We start from the raw sequence: 24,802 nt of genomic DNA on the forward strand, positions 1-24,802 counted from the left end.
GTCATGGTATGGCAGTGGGAGAAGCATCATTGTCTTCTTTCAAAAAAAAATCAGTTTGCTAATCATGTATGAATTTCAGAGGAAGACAAGTTTAAGGTAATTTGTGGACAGACTATTTGAGTATGATTGCTCCCCCCTCCTCTTTTTACCACCGAAAACTTTATGCTGACTTAGATACAGAAGTACACCATTCTCCATTTTATGTATATTTTATTTTTTATACATTTTAGAAAAATGAGAAACAGAGTTGGGCTTTCCTCACAACCAGCTGAAACAGACTCTTTAAGTTCAATTTAATTATTACAGGCTATAGGTTCCAAATATCATACACATAACAGTGAGTCAGGTACCAGTATATATGTATATGATGTACATACAAGTGGAATATATTTGGACATAGTATATACAGTGAGTATCTGAACAGGCTCTTCTTACACGTGATGCAATCTGAGGACTGGAAAGGTCATCAGGGTTGAACACAGGTTTAAACGTGGAGAAGAATATTTTGAAATAAGATCAAACTGTGGTTTGACTGTTTTGTTTGGTATGATTATTTTTGTTGTGAATTTGCACATGCTTATAATAACATATAGGAAAAAAATGGCATAAGGCTTGAGCTTCCCTGATAGGTTAATCCCAATCCAAAATCTTATTTGATTAATGATTCATTGGAAAAAATTATAATCATATGTTGATTCTACTCTACATATGAAAAATCAAATACATAAAAATGTGGATTTGCAACTACAATCTATTGAAGCATTGATTTTGTCAGGGAAGTATTGGCTTTGTTTTCTAAGAATTCCTTCATTAAAAGAAATCTAACTTCCCATTTTAAAGTTATTTTTATTTATTTATTTTGAGAGACAGAGCACAAGCAGGGGAAGGGCAGAGAGAGAGAGAGAAAGAGAGAGAGAGAGAGAGAGAGAGAGAGAGAGAATTCCAAGCAGGCTTCACATTATCAGTGCAGAGCCTGATGCTGGGCTCAATCTCATGAACTGTGAGATGATGACCTGAGCTGAAACAAAGAGTCAGATCCTTAATGTGGTAATTGTAGTGTTTTTTAAATATTTGATTATTTTGAATATTTTAAAACCTGTAGCACCCTTGTAACAATAACAATCCTAAATGTCTCATTGGTATTGGTATTAACAAGTCAGATTCTTATCAGAGCTCTATTTTTAAGTATGTTATTTCTATTTTTAGATGTGTGGATTGTGTAACAAAAATAGGAGAGAATTACTGCTTAGAATCTTTCATTAGCCCTGATCAAAAGTAATTAAATTTCTTTGTCTATATCTGGTTATATATATGTGAGATTATATTCCAATGAATAACCTGTAGGTCATCCATCATGAGGTAGATATGATTTTTGTATGCCCTTGCTGAGGAGGATGGGACTGTAAGGGTGATCCAACAAAATACACCATAGAGAAGAGAATTATGAAATAAGATAAAAATTGATAATTTTTTTGTCTGGATTAGATATCATTTGGGTTAAATCCATACCTGGGAGCCATGACCCTGAGGAAGTAAAGTGATCAAGACCTGACTTCATATAAACCCACCCCCGGGGAAGGGCTTCCTTTACCCTTTTGGGATGTTCATTACACAACTGCTATACCACCCACTTGTTGTTTAATCTTTATTCATTTCCTCATTTACTCAACAAATATGATCATTGAGTGCAGGTCAGCCTTTTCCTGGATCCTGGAGATACACGTGTTCCTTCCTCAAAAAGTTCAACCAAGTAAAAGAGACATTGACATATAAATAGTGAGTATGAGAAATGTATAGAGGATGTGATACACAAAAATATTTTGTGTATAATGACCTCAGAAGGATTGACTTGAAAAGATGAGTAGGGCCACAGCCCTATTTATGTATAAATAAAGCAAACAGGTGAGGGAGAGGATTCCAGGCTAAAGAAAGTGCATGTAGCAAGGCATGCCAGTCCCAAGAAAAACTGCCCACAGAGATGAGCATGTAAAGATGGAGTCAAGTTGTAAGGGAGGCCTTATATCCATTGTTATAACCTGGGGTCTCCAGCCTTTAATATTATTTTTGATTGTTGTCTATGACATAAAATTTACGTACAATTTATGATTGTACGTGTACAACTCAGCTGCATTAAGTACATTCATACTGTTGTGCAACCATCACCACCATCCATCTCCAGAACTTTCTCATATTCCCAAACTTAAACTGTACTCATTAAACACTGACCCCACGTTCCCCTTTTCCCCAGCCTCTGGCAGCCACTATTCCACTTTCTGCCTCTGTGAATTTGACTACTCTAGGTACCTCAAGTGAGTGGAATCATATATTTGTTCTTTTGTGTCTGGCTTGTTTGTTTAGCGTAATGTCTCCATGCTTCGTTCATGTTATAGCGTGGCCATAATTTCATCCCGAATATTTTTGGTCATGTGTCAAACTATTTTGAGTGTGTATCTCTAGCACATGTATAGTGTCAATGGATCATGCACATTATAAAAAATACTTGAAAATAAATGTTTTCAAAGAATGAAACTAAAAACTAAACTTATTTTTTCTTTTCATAATGGGTTGTCTTAAAAAACTCCTGAGCTATCTGTACCTCTTTGGATACCACTGCTCTAGAACATGGCAAAGCACTAAGGATAATTAAGCCAGAGGAGCAATATGGTTTGACATTCCAACCCAGTTTTTCATGAAACATCTTCATCCTGCTCTGTGCTCTGTTGTCAGTGATGACAAGCAGTTTTTAAAGACTAAATAATTCAGATTATCAGACTTTTATTCTTAGAGTGGAATATTCTAGTGAATCTATGGAGTATACACTTCATTCATTGTAGTTGTGTATCTTCCTAACTCCTTTGCAAAGCTGTGGAGAGCATAGAATGACATAATGCACCTACGTGCCTAGTATAGATACTCAATTGGTGTTAGTACCTTTTTTTTCATTTATTAATCCTCAGACAAGGAGACCAGTTTTAATGCCTTGTTCCATGTAGTAGGACATATTTAATCCCTTTGTCTGGAATGCCCACTACCTCCTTGCCTAAATAATCCAAATTGGATTTCAAGATTCAGATTTCAATGTCTCTACTTTTGAGGTAAGCTAAAACTTGTATGCTAAAACTATTTCTCATCGCAATTCTTTTTTAATTCTTTTTTAAACACACACTTTTTAATGCCTATTATTTTTTAAAAGTTTATTTAGTTTGAGAGAGAAAGAGAGAATGAGCAGGGCAGAGGCAGAGAGGGAGGGAGACGCAGAATCTGAAGGAGGCTCCAGCCTCTGAGCTGTCATCACAGATCCTGACACAGGGCTCAAACTCACAAATAGGAAGATCATGACCTGAGCCGAAGTTGGATGCTTAACCGACTGAGCCACCCAGGCACCCCTTTTTAATGTTTGTTTTTGATAGAGAGAGCATGAGTGGGGAAGGAGCAGGGCGGGGGTGGGGGTGGGGGACTGTGGACACAGGCTCTGTGCTGACAGCAGAGAGACCTATGCGGGGCTTGAACTTGAAAACCATGAGATCATGACCTGAGCCGAAGTTGGACACTCAACTGACGGAGCCACTCAGGTGCCCCTTTCCCATCACAATTCTTATATTGCTTTATTATATTTCTAGTAAAAGAATAACCACTTAATAAGAGGTGGATGCTGTGATGAGCTGATCAGTTCCCCTTTAGGACCAAAAGACCTACTTCCCCAGTCACAGGGAGCATCACCAGCAGACAGGACCTCTTCAGGAACCTCCCCATCATACCTCTTTCCCAGGATGGCCCCAGCCAGTAACTTGAAGGGTGATGTAAGCATCCTTCATTCCACTGGCAACAATTCTAAAGGATCATCTAATCTGAAGACCTTGCCTTTAGAGTTGCCTAAAGCTTCCCTTGAGACCAGACCACAGCACAACTGCTTCTCTCTGTTCTGTGCCTTTCCCTTCTCTTCCCCAGGTGGTGGTCACAAGCACATAAGAAGCTCCTGCACCCTAATCTCCATCTCAGAATCTGCAACCCAGAAACCCAACCTGCAGGCATACCTCGGGCACTTGGCACATTGGTACAATTATTGGTTCCTTGCCTGTCAGTCAGTGGACTGGGTTTGTTTCTGATGTATTTTTATATCCTCAGGATCTAGGCAATGTCTGGCACATATGAACACCTAGAAATGCTTTTGGAATGAATTCATTTAAACTGAGATCTCCTTTTCTTTGGCCAAGAAATTATTTCTTTTCTTGTTTAGATTTACTTATTTATATTCTCTCTCCATTTATAGTAAAAGAATTGAGAGCAATTTAAGCCAAAAGTTGACTAAAATTAAGTAATAGGAAAATAGGAATGACAAAATTGTAACGGCAAATATATCAATGATAAGGAACAATATATTTATAATTAGTCATTTACTAATTTTTAGTCATTGAGCTGAGTATCTACCATATACTAGGCACTGCATGAGTATTAAAATTAGACTAAATCTCTATCTCCAATGAGAATTACATTCAAACAGAAAAGAGAGATGACAATGGGATAGCATGGTTTTAGAGAGCAGTAGGTAATACACAGTCTGCAGACTGGCCTGGACACCTGGAAATACGCCACTTTGGCATATTGATCATTTGAGCTGAAGGCAAATGAGAAATACCAGGTGTAGGAAGGGCTCTCTGATCTCCCACTTTCTACCTAAAACTAATGTATAAATTTCTTATGAGAAAGATGTCCTTCCAGTACCATTCTTTTTTTAAAGATTTTATTTTTAAGTAATCTCTATATCCATTGATCAAGAGTCACATACTCTTCAGATTGAGCCAACCAGGTGCTCCAGGAAGAGAACATTCTTATTATCAGAGATGGGGAGTTGACATCAAGATGAGTCTGTACAGACCTCACTAAAATAATCCTTGTGTTCTGTGAGATCCCCACAATGTGTTCCCTGTTCACTTTCTCACAATTTCACACCCTGGTCCAAGCCCTTTTTCTCTTTGCCTTGTCACATCTCCACGACTTACCACTCTTTGTTAAAATAGTATGTAACCGTGGGCCTGGCCGCTTCTTTGGGATTTTCACTTCTTTCTATGAAGCCCTCCATGCCATGTAAAATGTTAACATCAAATAAAATGTATATGCTTTTTCCTGTTACTCTCTCTTTAGTCAGTGGTCCCAGCCACAGAAGCTAGGAGAATAAAGGAAATATCTTTCCTTCCCTATACCTCTTCAGATAGGATGGTCAGAGAAGGACTCTCCCAGAAGGTGAGTAGAGGCCTTGATGAGGAGAATCCATCCTTGCTGAGATGTGAGGGAAGAAACGCTTAGGCAAGGAAAACAGCTACTCAAAAGGCCAAGCATTCAATACAAATTGGACTCTAAGCTCCAGGAAGCTAAATGCAGTAAATTGCTTGTTTTTATCTGGGAAGGAGGCATGTTTTAATTCTTAAGAAGGGCCAAAGCGTTTCCGTGAATAAAACTGGATGGCACCGAGAAAGGTAAACAATGTCTTCATCAACTATTTCACAACAAAAGAAGAGGCAGAAATCCGTGACAGCTTTTTGCAGTGACATTGGAGAAGCATTCAGGAAAGACAATTCTGTGAGGGGCTGCAATGACTCAGAGTTCTCAGAGCAGCTGCTTGATGACATGACCTTTAAGTTCTCCTCTTTGAGTCAAAACTGGACGTCAGTCAAGATTGGATTCTCTATCGAGGGGCTCAGCCCAGGTATCCTAGAGTGTTCATTTATTTTCTGATCCATTAATCAAGAAAGAAATTGCTCAGAACAACCTAGGACAAAGGCTTTTAATCACAACACAATCTTCCTGCTGCATTCAAGACTCCCAGTTTAGGCTGACTTCATAGAATTCTATGGAAATATCAGCTACCAGTGAGCTCCTTGTTCCCAGTATCTAATTTCACTCTTTTTCACTTGCACATGAGCTCACCTCCACTCCCTACCCATCCCATCCCCGTGGCTGTAGAGAAGGGTTCTCGGTGTTTTGGTTATATATTAGCTTTGGAGGTGCAAATAAAGATGACAGAGGGCCTACAGTTAAATAAATAGTGTCAAGATAATCAAGGAAGTGGGAAATGAAGGTCCTCAAGCTGTTACTACATGACAGGTTTGCCTAACCTAACTTTGTAATTTTGCTTCCTGACAATTAAACAAAAAGAGCATTTATTAAACAGCAACATTCCTACAGGGGAGTGTCACAATCATTCCCAAGAAAAGATGTGTATTCCAAAATGTAAAATTTAGTAGGCTTCATCATCATAGCAGAGGAAATGTTAACACATTACAAAACCTGTATCACAACCCTCAAATTGCCATGACTTCTTGTTACTCATACACCATCCAGAGGGATACCTACTATGCCAAGGAATTAGAGGCATCCTATTTGCAAATATTTAAAGCACCCGAGTTCAAATCCCAGCTCCACCACCTGAAAGAGTTTAGGACACGACATCCCAAAATATGCTACATTGTTAACTGATGATTTTGAGCCAAAGCCACTTGATAAACAGCAAATGCAGGGAGAGGCTTTCTGTGTGCTCTGTCTGCCTAAAGACAGATCCTCCAAAAGGAACTCAATTGTCATAAATCCCCCCCCCCACTTCAGGAGTTTCTTTTTTTTTTTCTTTTCTTTTTTTAAAGTTTATTTCTTTATATTAGGTGCAGGAGGGCCAGAGACAGAGAGGGAGAGAGAATCTGAATCAGGTTCTGCACTGTCAACATGGAGCCCGATACAAGGCTTGAACTCATGAACTAACTGTGAGATCATGACCTGAGACAGCTGAGCCACCCTGGTGCCCCTCTAAGGAGTTTCATCAACTGGGGAACATTGGCTCTTATCATAGGAGAGAAAACCAGAAGTTGACCCATCCAGACACTGTCACACACTGTGATGTCCCCATCTATTCTTCTCAAGACCCATTCATCTTTTGTAAAATGATTTACTTTCCCCTAAGCGGCCTATATTTCCCTCTCTTTCACTGTTATGGTGCTATATAAGCTCTCAAATCTCCCCATTGTGGGGAGGTGTGGTTTTTTTCCTACGATGCTAATAGTAAAAATTAGTACACTTGTATACCTTCTCTACTGTTAATCTGCCTGTTGTCAGTTTATTTCATAGGTCCAGCTATTAAACCCAGAAAAGTAGAGGAGTCTTCCCTCCCCTACTTACACTTATTTTTTAAACTATGAAACCATAACTGAAAAGGTGTTGGGATTAAATAATACTGTGTGAAAGCCCCTGGGCCAGTGTGATTGCTAGCGGAAGACACTCAGTCTGTGCCTTTCCTTCTCTCACTTTTCACACCTCGTCTAGAATACGGGACACATCCCAAACATAGCTTACAACCAAAAACCACTTATAAGCAGCCTCCCTTGAGTGTGCAAATGGAGGCCAACATATCATTGAACAATTGTGTATACATTTAACAATTGTGAGCCGAGCTGGCAAACTGTTAAATAAAATGTTAACCTTTCTATACTGATAAATACACCTTCATAATAACCTGAAAGGCCAAGTTCAAATTTAGATTTTTCAGCTCCCTCAGAGGCAGGAGGCCCTGGGGCACTCTCACCTTAAGTGCTGAGGCCCTGTGTCTCCACTCTTCCCTTTCCCGGCTCTGTCCCTCCCACAAGTGGATTGGTAGGCATGTGTGAATACCCAAGCCTGGTCAACCTCCAGACACACCTCCATAATCAACTGCCCCTCAGGCACAAGGACATGCACACCAGCAACCACAGTCTGCCCCATGGAAGGTGGGGTGGGAAGAGTTCCCAGCAGGCCTTAGACCCAGTATTGGGACCAGTTGAGAGAAAGTTCTATGCTCCCAGGTACCCTGAACTTGGTCTAGATATTAAGGGAAGGGTCCATGTAGTCAGTAACTTTGGCCCCAAGGACTCCTCACCTATTTGCTGGAAATGGAACACAGAGGGGAACTTTAAGGTACAACGTGAAGCCAAGTCTTGTTTGGTTCTAAGGATGATATTGCTTACAGGTTCAGCAGTTCTTGCAATAATTTCATCCTTACCAGAAAATCAATATCCACAAAAAATACTAAAGTTGGTATGCTTATGTCATTAAGAAAAGGTAATTCTATAAAATGAGAGGCTTTTTTCCTTTTCTGTATCTACAGAAACAAAGATGAATGTAGCTTAAATACTTTTCCTCAGTCCATCTTTTCTCCAAGTATATCATTCTTTTAAGGTACATTTCTATTCATGCTTTATATATCTGAGTTCTCCCTTGCTCTCCCTTCCTTCCTCTTCCCCTCCCCCAACACACCTCACTCCCTCTCTCCCTCCCACCTCCCCTTCCCCCATACCTCTTCCTCCTCCTCTCTTCTTTCTTTCTTTCTCTCATTTCTCCCTCCCTCTTGAGTTCTCATTTCTTGTTTTGATAAACTCATAGTTTTTTGTGGATCAAAAAAAAAGCAATTGGAAGCTGGATTTTCTACCTTTAAGAAAGTTATATCTAGAGTCCCATCAGTAGAACACAGGAATATATTTTCTTATCACAATGTGATTGTAGTAGAATAGCTCAAACTTTCTTGATTTGTGGGACTCACGCTTTGTTTAATTCAAATAACTTCCCCAAACTATAAAATACCTTTACTAAAAAAGAAGAAAAGCAAAATATCATGCTTCTTTTTGGTTTCTATGCATGTGATGAGACAGAAATTACTTAGAGCCTTTTATAAAGATTTACCCTTTGAACTATGAAATACACCTTATTTACATTGGTGTTACATAACTGATCCAAGTACTTCCCACTTCGCTAACAGGGTATGAAAGCCGGTAAAAAAGGACTTACTATTCAAAGAACAGAAAGAACACAGAGGGCTTATAGCACTGAGATAGAAATGTGCCCAGACAGTTGCACAATTAGTTTTATTCCACCCAACACCAGGCCCAAATCAGAAATCACCAAATCTCCCAGTGTTAACTGCTCCTCCTTTGCACTTACAGATTGTCTTTATTCTTTTTTTTAATGTTTATTTATTTATTTGTTTATTTATTTTGAGAGAGAAAGAGAGCCTGTGAGCCACGGAGAGGCAGAAAGAGAGGGAAAGAGAGATTCCCAAGCAGGTTCCATGCTCTGTGTGGAGCCTGATGAGGGGCTTAATCTCCTGACTTGAGATCACAACCTGAGCCAAAGTCAAGAGTTGGTCGCTTACCCATACGAGCCACCCAGATGCCCCAGATTGGTCTGTATTCTTAAAAATCATTACAAATTAAATGTTCCCATAATCTTACTGCATCTAATTTATTATTCAATCATTTGTCCTCATACCGCAGTGTATGTTATTCTGTATATCATTCATGTAGTAGGTTGGCTCATCAGCACAGTAAGAACACTTTAGGCTTTTATGAAAACAACCAGGCAATCCTTTCTTAATGAGAATGAGATGATAGTCTTTGAAAAAAAAAAAAAAAGCACCATGGACCTCCATGGATCTATAATGAATTGGAGATGAGAATTTGACTTGTGTTATCAGCAACAGTGATGGCATTTTACTCACCCACTTTTCCTCTTTCACCTGATACTTGACAAGCAAGAACTGCATTGGCCAAAAAATTAGTCTTAGAATGGACATATGGGGTAAAAGTAACTGACTCACTCACTGTCTTAATCAGTTTGGGCTACTATACCAAATATACCAAGGACTGGGCGGCTTAAACAACAAACATTTTTTTCTCCTAGTTCTGGAGGCTGGGAAGTCTAAGTTCAAGGCAGAGCCAGTGTGTGGTAAGGGACCTCTTCCTAGCTGATAGATGGCTATTTTCTAAAACCGTCACACGGCAGAGAGCAGTGGGAACAAGGTCTCTCATGCCTCTTTTTATAAGGTATTAATCTCATTCATCATGGTTTTACCCCTTATGACCGGATTACCTCCCCCAAACCCCACCTCCAAATAATATCACACTGGGAATAAGGATTCAATATGTGAATTTGGAAGAGACATAAACATTTATCCCATATCACCCACATGGAGAGGAAACATATAATGTCAGCCATATCAATCAGGTAGGGTTTTCAGAAAAGGCTGCTGAATGTTAATCAATACACTTTTTATAAAAAGTTTTAATCATTGCAGAAATATGTCTCAAGCACGCACACACAAGTATACACACCAAACATAGATAAGACAGACAATCTGCGTGCAAATGGACACCCTTATACGTAACTGAATTAGACACATTTCAAAGGTGGAGTTCACACATATAATCATACACGAAATCATTTCCCAAAGACAAAAGTTTTAAGAAATGAGCCAGTGAGTTTCCCCAGCCTTGGTCATTCTCTTTGGCTCTCAGTAAAATAGCACTGAGGAACTGAGCTGGTTTGGAAGCTCAGGTGACAGCTCTTGGGATGAATGGAAGAGGAGGAATGAGCAGACTTAGGGTCTGCTGTGCTCTGAAAGGTAGGGTCAGGAAATAAATAGGCTTCTACTAAGAATTATTTGTTATTTAGGCAATTCTGTACATTTTCATCCCTAATATGTTTATTTCTTTCTACTGAAGGATCATCTTTATTAATGGCGACACAAACCCTCACATTCGAAGATTCAAGGGCTATTAATTCAGGCTCTGATGCCTTTCCTTACACTGACTCCCTACCTAGACCACATCATTCAGGTCATTCATTCTATTTGAAAGTTACTGAGTGCTTACGGTGTGCTGGGCATCATTCTAAGTGCAGAGATGGAGCAGTCCCCAAGACAGATAGGGTCTCTCTCATGGAGTGGGGATGATACATGGGAGAGGAGAGGAGAGTCAATACTAGGCAAGAAACAAGGAAACAAACTACACAATTTCAGACAGAGAGGAGTACGATGCGGAAGCTAAAACACCCTTCTCTCCCCGTGCTGCTCTTTCTCCAGGTGCCCACCTTATCGACTCTTAACAGCAGTGTTCCCAACAACCTCCTCTGCCCAGTCCTGAACAGACAATTTCCTCCTTTTACGGGCCCACCGATCCCTCCTGTACTCTGTCATGCTGCTCCACTGCGTTTGTTTACCTGGCTTATCTTTCCCGGTGAGACTTTAAGCCCCTTTGGAGTAAAGGTCAGACTTTTTTAATTGTTTTGTAGTTGTAATCCCTGGCACATATTCTGTTTTTCTCACCGCATAACATTTTCAATACATGCCAATTAACTGAACAAATCTGTTGAAGGAATAAAGAAGCCATTAACAGTAGGCTAGCAAAAAAACTGTTATTATAAATCCTGAGGCTTAATGACTATGTTGTGATCACAACCTTCTCCAGACAGTTTATGATAACTCTCATTAGGACCACATTCTATTGTTTCATCTACTAGCTCTCCCCCAGTGTGCTATTTTTAAAGAAATTAAAATTTAGGATTCTCACTGCTAAAGTGAATCCTCCTATCAGCCAGACAGGTAGATGGTCTGGTATGAGTTAAGAGGTGAGCTCAGGGGCACCAAAGAATGGTCTTAGATTTCCCAGAACCCAGAGAAGGTGCTCAAAGAAACAGAGCCGTGAACTGTATTACTTAAATAGCAACTCAGCCACTGAAGGATTCTGGCTAAATAACTTTAGGCCTCTTTCCAGCTTTGAAAAGCACACTGTGACCTCACAAAGGTTTGGGGCCATCCATTGAGGGTTCTAATCAACTCAGGTCTTTATTCAGTGCCTCCTAGAGAACCACCAGCTCCAAGATAGACAGAGGAAAGACTCTTGACATTGCAATAATTAAAAAAAAATTCTTAAGGTCATTTAGGACTCATCTGCATGATAATGGGTATAATGCAGATCAGAGTGTAAACCCAACAGATCTGATTGCTTTGTATGTTAACGATAAAATGTTTTCTATTATTGCCAAAGCAGTTACGGAAGAATCCTACTGAAAGCTCTATTAGGTATTACATAGCAGACTTGGAATTTATTAAGAGTTACATCTAAAAAATGTTACTTATCAGGGGGCCAGCCTATTTTTACAGCTCTGATATGCACCTCTATACTCTCTGATGATTCCTCTCCTACACAGACAATTCTAAGAATATGGAATATGGGTTAACTCCTGGATCTTTTCTTCTACCTTCAAAAACAGGATCCAACAGGGCACAGGGCAGCCACAAATCAGACGGAGTGTAGAAGAAGCCTGAGGTCTTCTGCAAAGTAACCAGCAAATGTTTGCTGTCTTTTGTGGTCACAGAAGTGTTTTTGTTTTGTTTGTTTGCTTTTTACTAAGTTTAGGAAGTGAAAAGCAAAACGTATTTTCCATTTTTATTGTGTTAATGGAAAAGGTGGACCAAGAAGATGCTGAATTAATGAATCTCAGGCAGAATAAACATGTTATTAGTGATAAAGCCATAGGCTTTTACTGAATTTGTGTATGTGGTCTCTTCATCAAAGGACAGAAGAGAGTTGAAATAGATGAGTGGATTAGTAAATTTGGTTAATAAAGGGCAAGTCCTATCCTATCATTATTATTCCAATTTTTCCTAAAATAAAAAATAGCTACTATTTGTTGAGCACATACCATGTGTCACCCATTATGCCGGGTGTTTTATGTAATTACCTGATTCTATTCTTTCAGCAATGCTATAGGGAGTATCACTGTCTCACTTTCACAGATAGGGAGACTGAGGCTCAGAAATTTCAAGTAATTTTTTCAAAGTTTTATAGATAGTAAGTTGAAGAGTCAGGGTTACAAGACACATGTATCTGACTTTAAAATTTGCATTCGTGGGGCGCCTGGGTGGCTCAGTCGGTTAAGGCTCCGACTTCGGCTCAGGTCAGATCTCATATTCGTGGGTTCAAGCCCCGCTTCAGGCTCTGTGCTGACAGCTAGCTCAGAGCCTGGAGCCTGCTTCAGATTCTGTGTCTCCTTCTCTCTCTGACCCTCCCCCTCTTGAGTTCTGTCTCTCTCTGTATCAAAAATAAATAAAACATTAAAAAATAAATTGAAAAAAATAAAATAAAATTTGCATTCATTCCAACGTACCCATTGCCTTAAGTAAAGTTTCATCTCCTTTGAAAGTTTCAATACCCTTCTTTGGCTTTTAAAAAAGTCCTTTAAGGATAAGAGTTGACTGCATTTTAATCCTGAATGATCAGGATTTTTTTTTAAAGTATTAACTTTTTGTAGGCAACTTTAAAGATTTCATTTAAATTAATTTAGTTTAATTTGTGTAACTAAGCCTGAGTACTTTACTTTTCTTTCTTTCTTTTTTTTTTTTTTCCCAGAAAGAGACCTACTGAGTTCAAGAGCATTCTCTTGGTCTTTCTAGCCACATCATAATTTTTCAGTCCAGAATGACAGCTCGTGGTGGGATGCGCGAGCTCAGCCACACAGTGTGCTCGAAGTGGGAGACACAGGTTCTGGGGGTCACATAACAGGCACTGCAGTGGGTACTTAAAACATGGCAGAGTATCATCATCCAAATGAAGTTTACTAGAGCAATTGACCTTCAAGAGAAAGAGAGGAATAAGAGAGGGTGGACGGAAGGGGATAGACATTCAGGGACTTAAACAGGACGTTTTATAATAACTGTGCCAGATTATCTTATGACCATCACAAAATAAACTGAAGTAATTTCCTCAAAAGTCATTCAATCTAAGCATGCTAAACATCTCTTAACCATATTTGGATGCTTTTCGATTCACTCTAAAGGAATGAACACCTATGTGATTTTCAACAAATGCTATTATACCAACCCAGTGACTAACATTCCTCGTTTTTCACAGACATGATTGCAGTTTCATGCCCCTATTTAAGATAACCACAATCACAGCTCAGTACAATTACTTAGATAGATCTCATGGTGTGACATCCCACACCTATCTATTGAGAGAAACTGTCTTTTGTCGGGTTCTAAATCATTTGCTTTCTAGTGCTTCCCACTTTTTAAATTGGCTGGATGAGGGAAAAGGAAGGGAAGAAGATAACAGAAAACATATTACTCTCACCAGAAAAAAAATATATATATATTAAGAATAATTCAGAATTGGCCCATTGAAGCACAGCAAAAATGTTTTCTATAATTTATGAATAACATTTACTTTCATTTTCTTATTTTTGTTTGTTTTCTTATTTTCCTTATTTCCTTCCTTACAGAAAAGGGAATATTCCATTTTTTCCTTTGCCTTAAGTGTTTTCTTTGCAAATGGAAGAATAGGAGAAAGCAGCTGGGAGTGCAGTAACCTAGGTCAGTCGATTGGTGGTGGTTACCTTGTAGTTTCTGGTTGTATTCGGTCCTGTCAGACTGACTCCTCCTCAAAGTACCAGAGTGGTCCCCAGAAACACCGCTGTCAACCACTGTGTCTGTCTTCCTTCTCTCCAGCATATAGAGCCTAGGCCTCAGGAAGGTCAGATTCTTTTTCTTGGTGCCCATGTTTTCTTTCCCAGTACCTTCTTTGGGCTCCATCTAAGGCAAAGACAACCTTTGGAAACTTGTAGGCTACGGCTGTTTGCTAAATTGCCTCAGGGTCAGGTGGAAGCCACCAGAGTGAAGAACTGAACTGCTCCCTTCTTACTAAAAGGCTTCACTCCAGGGTTACCTGGCTCTGACTGCCACCTCCCTGGAGTCCCAGAGTCCCACCCCTATGAGGTCATTCGTTTTTATGCCTAGAATCCTACAGGGGAAGCTGCCACCTGTTACCTGAGAGACCTGAGGCACTGACTAGGCAAAGCAGGGACTGTGCTGTCACATGCTACCGAAGCAAACAAAAATCCCATTGTGTGTGGCGGCGTGGCTGGGGGTTGGGGGAAACGGGAGAACAGGGTGGGGCAGGGCAGAAGGGAAGCACACATGAACTTGTGGGTTTAATGTGTGCCTGTGGGTGTGTACAGGTGGTTGGAGACTGCGCTGTGGTCTGCTGCCTGGAGGCGGGCGTGGGCTTACGTGTGACTTGTAGCTAGAGTCACCCACGTGTGACCCACAGAGCTAGTGTGAGGCTATTAGAATTTGCACGTGCATCACAACAGTGGGGACAGAATCGTTTTTAGGGATTACCGTGTGCACTCAAAAGTCATGCTTCTCTGCCTTTATAAATATTCACAAACTGTTTACTAAAAATATGTTTTCCAAACCCTGATCCACATTCTTGAGCAAAGGAGCATTTGCGTTTGAGAGGCATCTGACAGCAGGCACAAGAAGAGAAGGGAAATGTCCCTAGAAGCCTGGAGACTTTTGAGGTCTCCCTTCCGTGTCTTGCCCTGCATTAAATTAACCCTTCCATGGCCCAACCCTGTTCTTGGTTCTAGTGCTTAGGGAAAGAAGCACTGTGCCAAGGTGTGATTTCTGTAAGATCTCTTCCCTGTCCTTTCACGGATGGAGAGCTGGAAATGACAGCTCACCTTGAGAAACGAAGAGAAGTAAAAATGTTTGAAACTGAGAAGAACATGTAGAAAGAGGAAAGGACAGGGGCAGGAATTGGGAGCGGGAAAGGCAAATACTGATGTGCCTTTCATTAATTCTTTTGAAGTTGTTTTTCCTTGAAGTTACTGAGATTTCTCCAGGGAGAAATTTACAGAAGACCTGGGAATGTGCTGAATGTTCCGTTCGCCCTCGTTAATGAAAAGAGGAAAGCAAACTCTCTTTTATTGTAAAAGTACTGCCAAAATCCAGCTTTGTGCTGCCCATTCTGAATCGTGGCTAAGTCTTGTTAGACAAGGCTTATAAATGAGGAAAAAAATGATAAAAACCATTTTCCAACTCACGATGTGTGGGCTGAATATAATTTGCATAACTACCTTAAAAGATAAATGACAAATCTTCACCCACTATAGAGACATCTATAGATAGCTTGGCATATTGAATGGCTTTTGTTTAATATAATTGATCATCTTTTTTGTAACACGCCCTCCCAAGTATATTGAATAAATGCTTTAAAAGGCACACTCACTAACATGTAAAATGAGCTTGATTTCTGTTAAAAATGTCTTAATGATATTCTAATATTACATATATTAGAATATATATGCATATGTATATGTATATCTACATATATACACATGTGTGTGTGTGTGTGTGTGTGTGTGTGTGTGTGTAGGTATATGTAGATAATAGGTTTGCATGTGTGCACCTGGTAACTAACAGAGATACACTACTTAGGTATAGTGCTACTGTAACCTATGCTGTTAAAACTATAAGACTTATGAGAAATAAGAGGTTAAAGATACAGCACTCAAGAACTTTGTCAGTGACCCATAAAAAACATAGAAATTTTTTTAAATGGTAACACTGTTTAAATGTGATAAACGGTTAAGAAACACATAAACAGTATACTAGGGATGTTTGTGTGGCTCAGTCGGTTGAGCATCTGATTATTGATTTCAGCTCGGGTCATGATCCCAGGGTCATGGGATTGAGCCCTGCATGGGCTCCATGTTGAGCACAAAGGCTGCTTAGGAATCCCTCTCCGTCCCTCTCTCTCTCTCTCTCTCTCTCTCTCTCTCTCTCTTGTGTCTCTCTCTCTCTCCCTCTTTCCCTCCCTCTCTCTCTCTCTGTCTCTCTCTTTCTCTCTCTCTCCTTCCCCTCTACCCAACTTGTGCTCTCTCTCTCTAAAAAAAAGTAAGTGTAATAAATATGGTAATTTATACTGAAAAAGAAATGATGGAAACCTGTGGAGGTGGGCTTTCGAAGGGTCACTGTTTATGGGTCATAAACGAAGCGGGATGTGAAGTCAGATGGAAATCTGTACAGCAGATGTGAATGAGTGTGACTCATAGATCAGGCAGTGAACTGGGATCACTGGTAATTTTGAGGGGTGCACATGTCTGAATTTTGTGTATTCCTTTGTGCTCAGTGCACCTGGATACAGTTTTCTGCATTCACCTAATGTTTCAAATGGATGAAATCACACATAGACAAATGTGAAATTGTGTTATGCTCAAATAGTTCCCTAAAATATCAATCTTGTTGGAACAAATTTGTGTTTTCACAACAAACATTGTAGCAGAACTGACTCTACTAGCTTTATTGTATTTTTAAATTTTATCAGTTGCAGAGATACATTATATAACTACCATGGATTCAGTAGTAAATATATATTTTGTTTTTAAAAAATAGTTTCTTTGTCAACTGTAAAAATGATGCTATCTTTAATCAATTAATAAATGGGCTGAACATTGTTAGTTAGTTTCTTCATATTCATCCTAGCACGTTCTACCTCCTTGGCATTCCTTGAACATTTTTCACTCAAGGCAGAATTAGACTTGGCCAATCATAATGAGGATTTTGTTCCCTATTTTTCCAGTCTATCCTGCTGCTAGGGGAGGCCATATATTCCCAGGCCTCGCCGATGAGACCTCAGGCGCTGTCTGCCTGAATGGGGGCAGTGTGTTGATTCTGGGAAAGCTTTTGCTTCTCTAGTAAGAGATATTGTCACTGCTGGCTTCCACCTTCCCCCTTCATCTAGACTTGATCTCATGGCACAGTTGCAACCACCTTGTATCCATGAGAAAAGACCAAGAGAACTATGAGCTTTCCTACTACTGAGCTACACCAATACTCGCAGCTGAACTGAATACCACTACTGAGCCAGAACCAGCAGCCATCAGCGTTTAGTCTTCTTGTTATGAGGGTAACATAAACCTCGCTCCCTAAGACCATTGTCAGTTGAGTTTTTGCTGGGAATACATTTCTAATGGATTCAACAGACAGAGAGTGCTTGGTATATGTATAGAGACACATGCTTCTCTTGCTTATCTCTTTGCATATATCAAGCCAGTGTGTTTAGAATAAGCAGCATGAAACATGATTTTGGCTTTCTGGAAATGAGAGAAGACAGCTTAGAGAGATGTTGAGTGTTTCATCATGGAGCACTTTGCTAGACCGTGAGGGAGTGAAGGACAAGGCCCCTGACTTGCCTGTGTTTTATATTTTAGGGCAGAAGTAAAAAAAAAAAAAAAATCAATGCAAGGATTTTGTATTACATAAATAAATAAAATATTGATATTAAAAACCCTAGGGGTGCCTGGGTGGCTTAGTCGGTTAAGCATCGAACTTTGGTTCAAGGTTCATGGGTTTGAGGTCTGCATCGGGCTCTGTGCTGACAGCTCAGAGTATGGAGCCTGCTTCCGATTCTGTGTCTGCCTCGCTCTCTGCCCCTCCCCCAATCATGCTCGCTCGCACTCTCTCTCAAAAATAAATAATAAACATTCAAAATTTGAAAAAAGAAATTTAAATTAGTTTTATTGGGAGTAAAGAATAAGTTGTCCTGGCTCATTATTGTAAAAAGTACCGAACAGTGAATTCAAAGTTCAGTTTTCATTTTGGCCAGATCAGTCAGCTTGATATTACAAGTGACATAACCTCTCTGGATCCCAATTTCTTCATCTATAAAATGTAAGGATGACTTAGTCATTAGTGCTATTCACTAAATAGTTTCAGTTTTCCCTTTGGGCACATGGGAGGGCCGCACTGCCTTGCACCCTTATAATTAAAGCGTGGCCATGTAGCTTGCTTTGCCAAAAAAACTGATTAAAGGTGATGTATGTCACTTCTGGGAAACTGTTAAGAACCAGTGCATTTTGCTATAGCTCTCGCTTCTGATGACTGACAAGAGTCGGGGCAGTGGCCGCTCTGTTAGGATAAGCCCAAGAATGAGGACAACTCAGAGCAGATACCCCAGGCACCGCATAGTTATGGAGTACTTTGAGCACGAAAGATTTCTTTGCTGCTTTAAGCCACTGAGATTTGAGGCTTTTTTCAGAATTACTGCAGCGTAACCTAGACTATCCTTATTGACGTAGGGTATAGATGAAATGATACAGACAACTTTTTCAGGTCCAGCATTATATGACTTCCAGATTCCAATCCCAGAGTGCCATTAGGTTGGAAATTCCAAAACTAATTCCAAAACAGAAACAACATCTCTTGAATAATGTCATGAATAAACTGGGTTAGAGGAAGGAAAGGAGTTTATTATAAGTTAGGAACTCATTGTATGAGTCTAGGTGAGAGATTGTCAGACCACGGTAGTGGTGGTAGGGATGGAGAAAAATTGATGAATGCAAATAGATTTAATTTTTTTAATGTTTTCATTTATTATTTTGAGAGAGAGAGAGCATGAGCAGGGGAGGGTCAGTGAGAGAGGGAGACACAGAATCTGAAGTAGGCTGCAGTGTTGGTGCTATGTGAGAATACAAGAAGGAAAAAGCTCAAGAGAAGGGGTAGGTTTGGTGGGGTTGTCAAAAACTCCATTCAGGGTGCATTAGGATTAAATGCCTATGAGAAACTCAAGGGAACTGTCATATAGGTAGCCTTTGGGTTTATAAATTTGGAGATACTCTTTAGATTATGATATAGGAAAAAAATGACCATCAGAATATACATACTATTTAAAGTCAGGAATGGATGAAACCATTTGGAAAGAGAAGGACCAAAATCAAGCCCTGAAGAATAGTGAATTCTAGAAGTGGGGCTGAAGGAAAACCCAGCACAAAAGGCAGAAGACAGCAGCCACTGAGATGGGAGAAAAGCGGGAAAATGTGGCATCACAGGGCTGCAGGCAGCTTTTTCCAAATTCTGAGGGTGATCAGTCTATTGATAAATGAGACAAAATGACCATAGGAAAGAATTATTTAATTTGGCACAGAGCTGATCATTTCTAAACTTTTCAGAAGAAGCTTCTGGAAAGTGGTTGAGGTAGAGCCCAAACGAAAAGGGTTCTGTGAAAGGAGGTAAGGCAGTTGAGTGACATGCGAATGGCATTTCTGAGAAAGTGCAATAATGCATTGTTACTGAGCAGTTACTCTACGTAAGGATTACACTTAGGCAAAAGAGTGACAAAGGTAGACTCCTATCCCTGGGTGACAAATCCCGAAACAGGTTCTGGGAAGTTAAGTGATTTATTTTCCCTGGATCACATGACTAGTAAATGATGGAGTTAAGGACAGACTCAGGCCTCTCTTGAAACAGTGTCCCTGGTCTCTGCCACTCTGCTGCATCCGAAGTGCCTACCAAACTGCCTGATATGCAGCAAGTGCACCACAAATGCACTTTTCTTTTGTCTGTTAAAGACAGGTAGGAACAATTCCCCATTACCTATCTTTTTGGGGTGAGCTGAATCTAAGCGATCTGGAATTTTATCAACATTTAGAGTGATTTTTAGGTACAAACTCAGAGAACTCCTGCAAATGTGTTCCTTGGCTCCCATGTCTCTCTACTCCAATTCATCTTGCCCAACACCTCTTGAATTTCCTTTCTAAACCGTAAATCAGATCATGTCATTCTCCAGATTAAAAAGCTTGATGGATTGTTTTCCACTGCATGTAAAAGGAAATCCAAATATTCTGGAGGCCTCAGATTGTCCAGTATCATTTCCAATTACTTGCTGTTCTAATTATTGATTGCTGAATAACAAATCACACCACAAAAGTTAGTTGCTTTAAGCAATGATTATCATTATAGTAGCTCTCACAGTCCCTGTGGATCAGGAACTCAGGAAAGGCTTGGCAAAGCAGTTCCTATTCAGGTCTCTCATGTGGCTGTAGGTGGATGTGGGCTCAAGCTCGAATAGTGGGCAGGTGAAATAGCTGCTGGCTGACCAGGCACCTGTCTCTTTTCATATGCTTTCAGGCCTCTTTGGTTTCTCCATGTGAGCCAGTTTGGGTCTCCTTCACAGTATGCAGCCTTAGGGAAGTCAGACTGCTGAAATCACGGCATGGGGCTACCAGGGGGAGGGTCTCAAGGGAACCAGGGAAACCACATCCTCTTTTATGGCCAATCCTATGAAGTCACATAGTATCACTTCCACCATAGTCGCAAAGCCTACCCACATGGAAGGTAAGGGAACGTTGACCCACCATTTCAATGGGAGGAGTGTTACAGTGACATTGTTGGGTGCCTAGGTGGTTCAGTGGGGTAAGTTTCCAACTCTTTTTAAATACTTATTTATTTTTGAGAGAGACAGACAGACAGTGTGAGCAGGGGAGAAGCAGAGAGAGAGGGAAACACAGAATCTGAAGCAGACTCCAGGCTCTGAGCAGTCAGCACAGAGCCCAATGTGGGGCTCGAACTCACAAACCACAAGATCATGACCTGAGCAGAAGTCAGATGCTTAATCGACTGAGCCACCCATGCGTCCCAAGTGCCCAACTCTCGACATTGGCTCAGGTCATGATCTCATTGTTCATGAGTTCAAGCCCCAAGTCAATCTCTGTGCTGAGTGTGGAGCCTGCTTGGGATTCTGTCTCTCTCTCTCTCTCCTCTCTCTTTTCCTACACATGCTCTCTCTCTGTCAATAAATAAATAAACTTAAAAAAAAATAGTGCCACTGGAAGAAGAGCTTACAGGATGGAAGAGATTGCTGTGACTATCTATGGAAAATGCAACCTAACTCAGATACCCATCACATACTCCGTATTCTATTCTCTTTTAGGACTAATTTTGTTCAAGCTGTTGCTTTTACTTGGAATACTGCTGCTCAGCCTGTGACATCCTCCTCATTTCAAGGCCCAGCTTAAATATCCCCTCCTCTGAGACACTTACCTTCCCTCCCTGAGAACAGTCCCTCCCACCCTCCTCTGAGACCACATAGTGGCATATCTCTATCATCGCAGAGAGAGCTTTGTATATTCTTTGACTTGTTAGATTATGAGCTCTCCAAGTGATTTGCCTTTGAAACCCTCATGACTAGCGATACGAAATCAATAAATGTTGTGGAGGTCAGACATCACAGCCTAAGGTCTTGCTCAGCCTACTTATTTATGGGGAGAGGTTTAGCAGCAAGCTGCAGTATTCTTTTTCCTCTCTCTCTGATTAGGATCTCCTTTCCTGGGAAAGAATGATATAGATCTGGAAACAAAAGAGAAAAACCAGAGAGTGTTACTTCATTAATGCTTTTGCAAAATGACCATAGAGCCAGCTTGAGAGCTTCCTATTCAACTGCAAATTGTTCTTAGTGGCCCGGCTATCTTGTAGCTGTGTTTTTATATTTGCTGCTATGCTTCCTGAAAGCAACAATTTCTGTTAATGCACTGACCAAGCAGCAGCATAATAATCCTGTCAGCCAGCAATGGATGGGAGCTGAGGTTTGGAAGGAGGTAAACCGTCTGATGTGTTTATCCCCTTGACTGAAGTAATTTTAGCAATGACATATGATCATATTTGGGCCTTTGTCTCTGCTGTAATGAATCATCCATTTACAAGATTTTCAAGGTTGTTGGGGTGTGGGGAGGGATTGATCTTCAGAAATGGAAGAATCCTTGTAAGTGCATGGGCTAGCCTGACTATGATCAAAATCAGCTAGCTACATAAGCAAGAAAAGGTGACATTGGAATCTTGGAAAACTATTTAATGATGCTAGTATCTAAAGGTGAGCATTGGATTCAATTTTTAATAGTTTATGAGGCAGCTGGGTGGCTCAGTCAGTTAAACGTCTGACTTGGCTCAGGTCATGATTTTGTGGTTTATGAGTTCAAGCCCCACATCAGGTTCTGTGCTGACAACTTGGGGCCTGGAGCCTGCTTCCGATTCTGTGTCTCCTTCTCTTTCTGCTCCTCTCCTGCTCACACTCTGCCTCTCTCTCAAAAATAAATAAACTAAAAAAATTTTTTTTAAATTTCTGTTAGTTTATGATCTTCCAGGACTCACTTAACAGTTATTCCAGTGAAACAGCAACATGGATCAAAAGAATTGATACAGGAGATGAACTATTCTTATTCCCCAGGGAGAATTGAGACTATTTTTAAAAATTTTTTATGTCTTTATTTTATTTTGAGAGACAGAGAGTTAGCAGGGGAGGGGCAGAGAGAGAGAGGGAGACACAGAATCTGAAGCAGGATCCAGGCTCTGAGCTGTCAGCACAGAGCCTGATGTGGGGCTCGAACCCACGTACTGTGAGATCATGACCTGAGCCAAAGTCGGCCGCTTACCCAACTGAGCCACACTGGTGCCCCTATCGAGACTATTTTTATTGCTCCCTCTCTCTAGTTTCTCTCATTATTATTTCCCCAAATTTGGACCTCATGGGGGTTAACTGGCTCCTAAATAAGAGACAGAACTGTAGGTACCTTTTTATTCAGTTGCAAGCAGCCAACTTCTTATTTCTTTTATTGCACTTAGGAATAATTCAGAAACATTATTGAAAAATAAAATCTTCATATTATGGTTGACTACTTAAATTCACATGGCATTGTACCCTATTTTGTATGCAAGACTACATGCTGCATTCTCATAATATACGGACACTAAATGATCCTAGAGATTCAGTTAAAAGAATTGATCATTTGTTCTTCTACCTCCAAGGCATTCTTTTCTCATTTCACTGGATTTTCATTTGTGCTGAAACCATTTTGTGCTAAGAGCTCAGCATGTTGACTCCAGGTAGACGTTTGTGCTTTTTGAGTCTGCAGATGGAATCACTAGTTGTAGAAGAAAGGGCATGTCTTTCATGAGTGCCACAGGACTCGTGGGAATCACTTGAGCTAAGAAGCATTTTTTACAGACTAAGTGACTCTGAAGAGCATTGACCACTCAGCTAATCATAGATGTCACCTTTGTTAATCTGAGATTTCTCTATGAATCTTCTGATTTCTCTCTTGGCACGGACAGACTGTTCAGCCTCTCTGATGCTGTTTTTTCACCTTTCATGTCTGAGATTCAGATTGGGCTCAGCATTTTGTAGATCTGTATTACTACTCCTTCAGAGAATATTATTAAGTTCAAAATTATAGTATCCATAGCAACCATAACTAGGTCAGTTTGCACTCAGAGTAACAAATAACAGCAGAGAATCTATATCCTTTTTCAACCATCCTCTGTGCTTGCAAAACTTTGTTACACTGCTGAAAGTAAGTGGTTTTGCAAGAAAAGTGCCTGGTAGCACCTGGAAGAGGTATTTTCATATTTATTTATTATCCACACTTAGAAAAGTTAATGCAAATTAGATAATGAGTATATGATATCACTTCACCCAAACAACATGAATATTTGATTAATGGTTTTTAGTGGTGAAGCTTTATGTACTTCCTTTAAAATACTACAAATAGGGGCACCTGGGTGGCTCAGTCAGTTGGGTATCTGACTTTAGCTCAGGTCATGATTTTGTGGTTCATGAGTTTGAGCCCTGTGGCAGGCTCTGTGCTGACAACTTCTGATTCTGTGTCTCGTTCTCTCTCTGCCCCTCTCCAGCTCCCACTCTGTCTGTCTCTCTCAAAAATAAATAAACATTAAAAAATTTAAGAATATATTGTGAATAATGTCTAATAACAATAAACCTGAAGAATTCTTGTAAAAAGAATGGGAGCAATGTGGAGATGTTTCCTTTCCACTTTGGTCATGGCTATTATTTTCCCACAAAGCTGCTGTTTTCTTATTAAACCAAAGAATATTCATTGTTCCTTCCCATTCACCATTTAAACATTTTATCGAGCAGTGTCTATAACGTGATATGGTTTTTATTAGAGCAATTATATTTAGTAAATAAAATCTCACACCTAGAAAAAATTTGGACAGATACATCCATGGCAGTGGTCCTGTAGGTGAGAAGAGGAGAATTTTCCCTTTTTGCTTTAAGCTTTTTGTATTGGACATTTTTTAACAATCTACTAAGTTCTTTATTAGCACATATATTAGTATATGTATTAGTAGGTCTATAGCATTAGTTCACTGATTTCTCTTTCAAGTCACCCAGATGGTGTCTCCTCCTCCAACCAATAAGTAGAACAACAGCAACAGGCACATGAAACGATGCTCAGTGTGACTCATCATCAGGGAAATACAAATCAAAACCACCCTGAGATACCACCTCACGCCAGTCAGTGGCTAAAATGAACAAATCAAGAGACTATAGATGCTGGCGAGGGTGTGGAGAGACGGGCACCCTCCTACACTGTT

At 40.1% G+C, this 24,802-nt stretch overlaps 1 protein-coding gene across 1 annotated transcript in view; it reads right to left on the reverse strand.

Annotated features, from left to right (window-relative positions):
• The window catches only part of ARHGEF38 (Rho guanine nucleotide exchange factor 38), a 121,662-nt gene extending 107,157 nt beyond the window's left edge, over window positions 1-14,505 (reverse strand). The window contains exon 1 of the mRNA XM_029942458.1: window positions 14,188-14,505. Coding sequence (XP_029798318.1) covers window positions 14,188-14,383 — 196 coding nt within the window. The 5' untranslated portion in view covers window positions 14,384-14,505. The remainder of the gene's footprint in view (window positions 1-14,187) is intronic.
• Between the last annotated feature and the right edge of the window lie 10,297 nt (window positions 14,506-24,802).

This window comes from Suricata suricatta, chromosome 1, assembly GCF_006229205.1.
Source record: "Suricata suricatta isolate VVHF042 chromosome 1, meerkat_22Aug2017_6uvM2_HiC, whole genome shotgun sequence".
NCBI lineage: Eukaryota > Metazoa > Chordata > Mammalia > Carnivora > Herpestidae > Suricata > Suricata suricatta.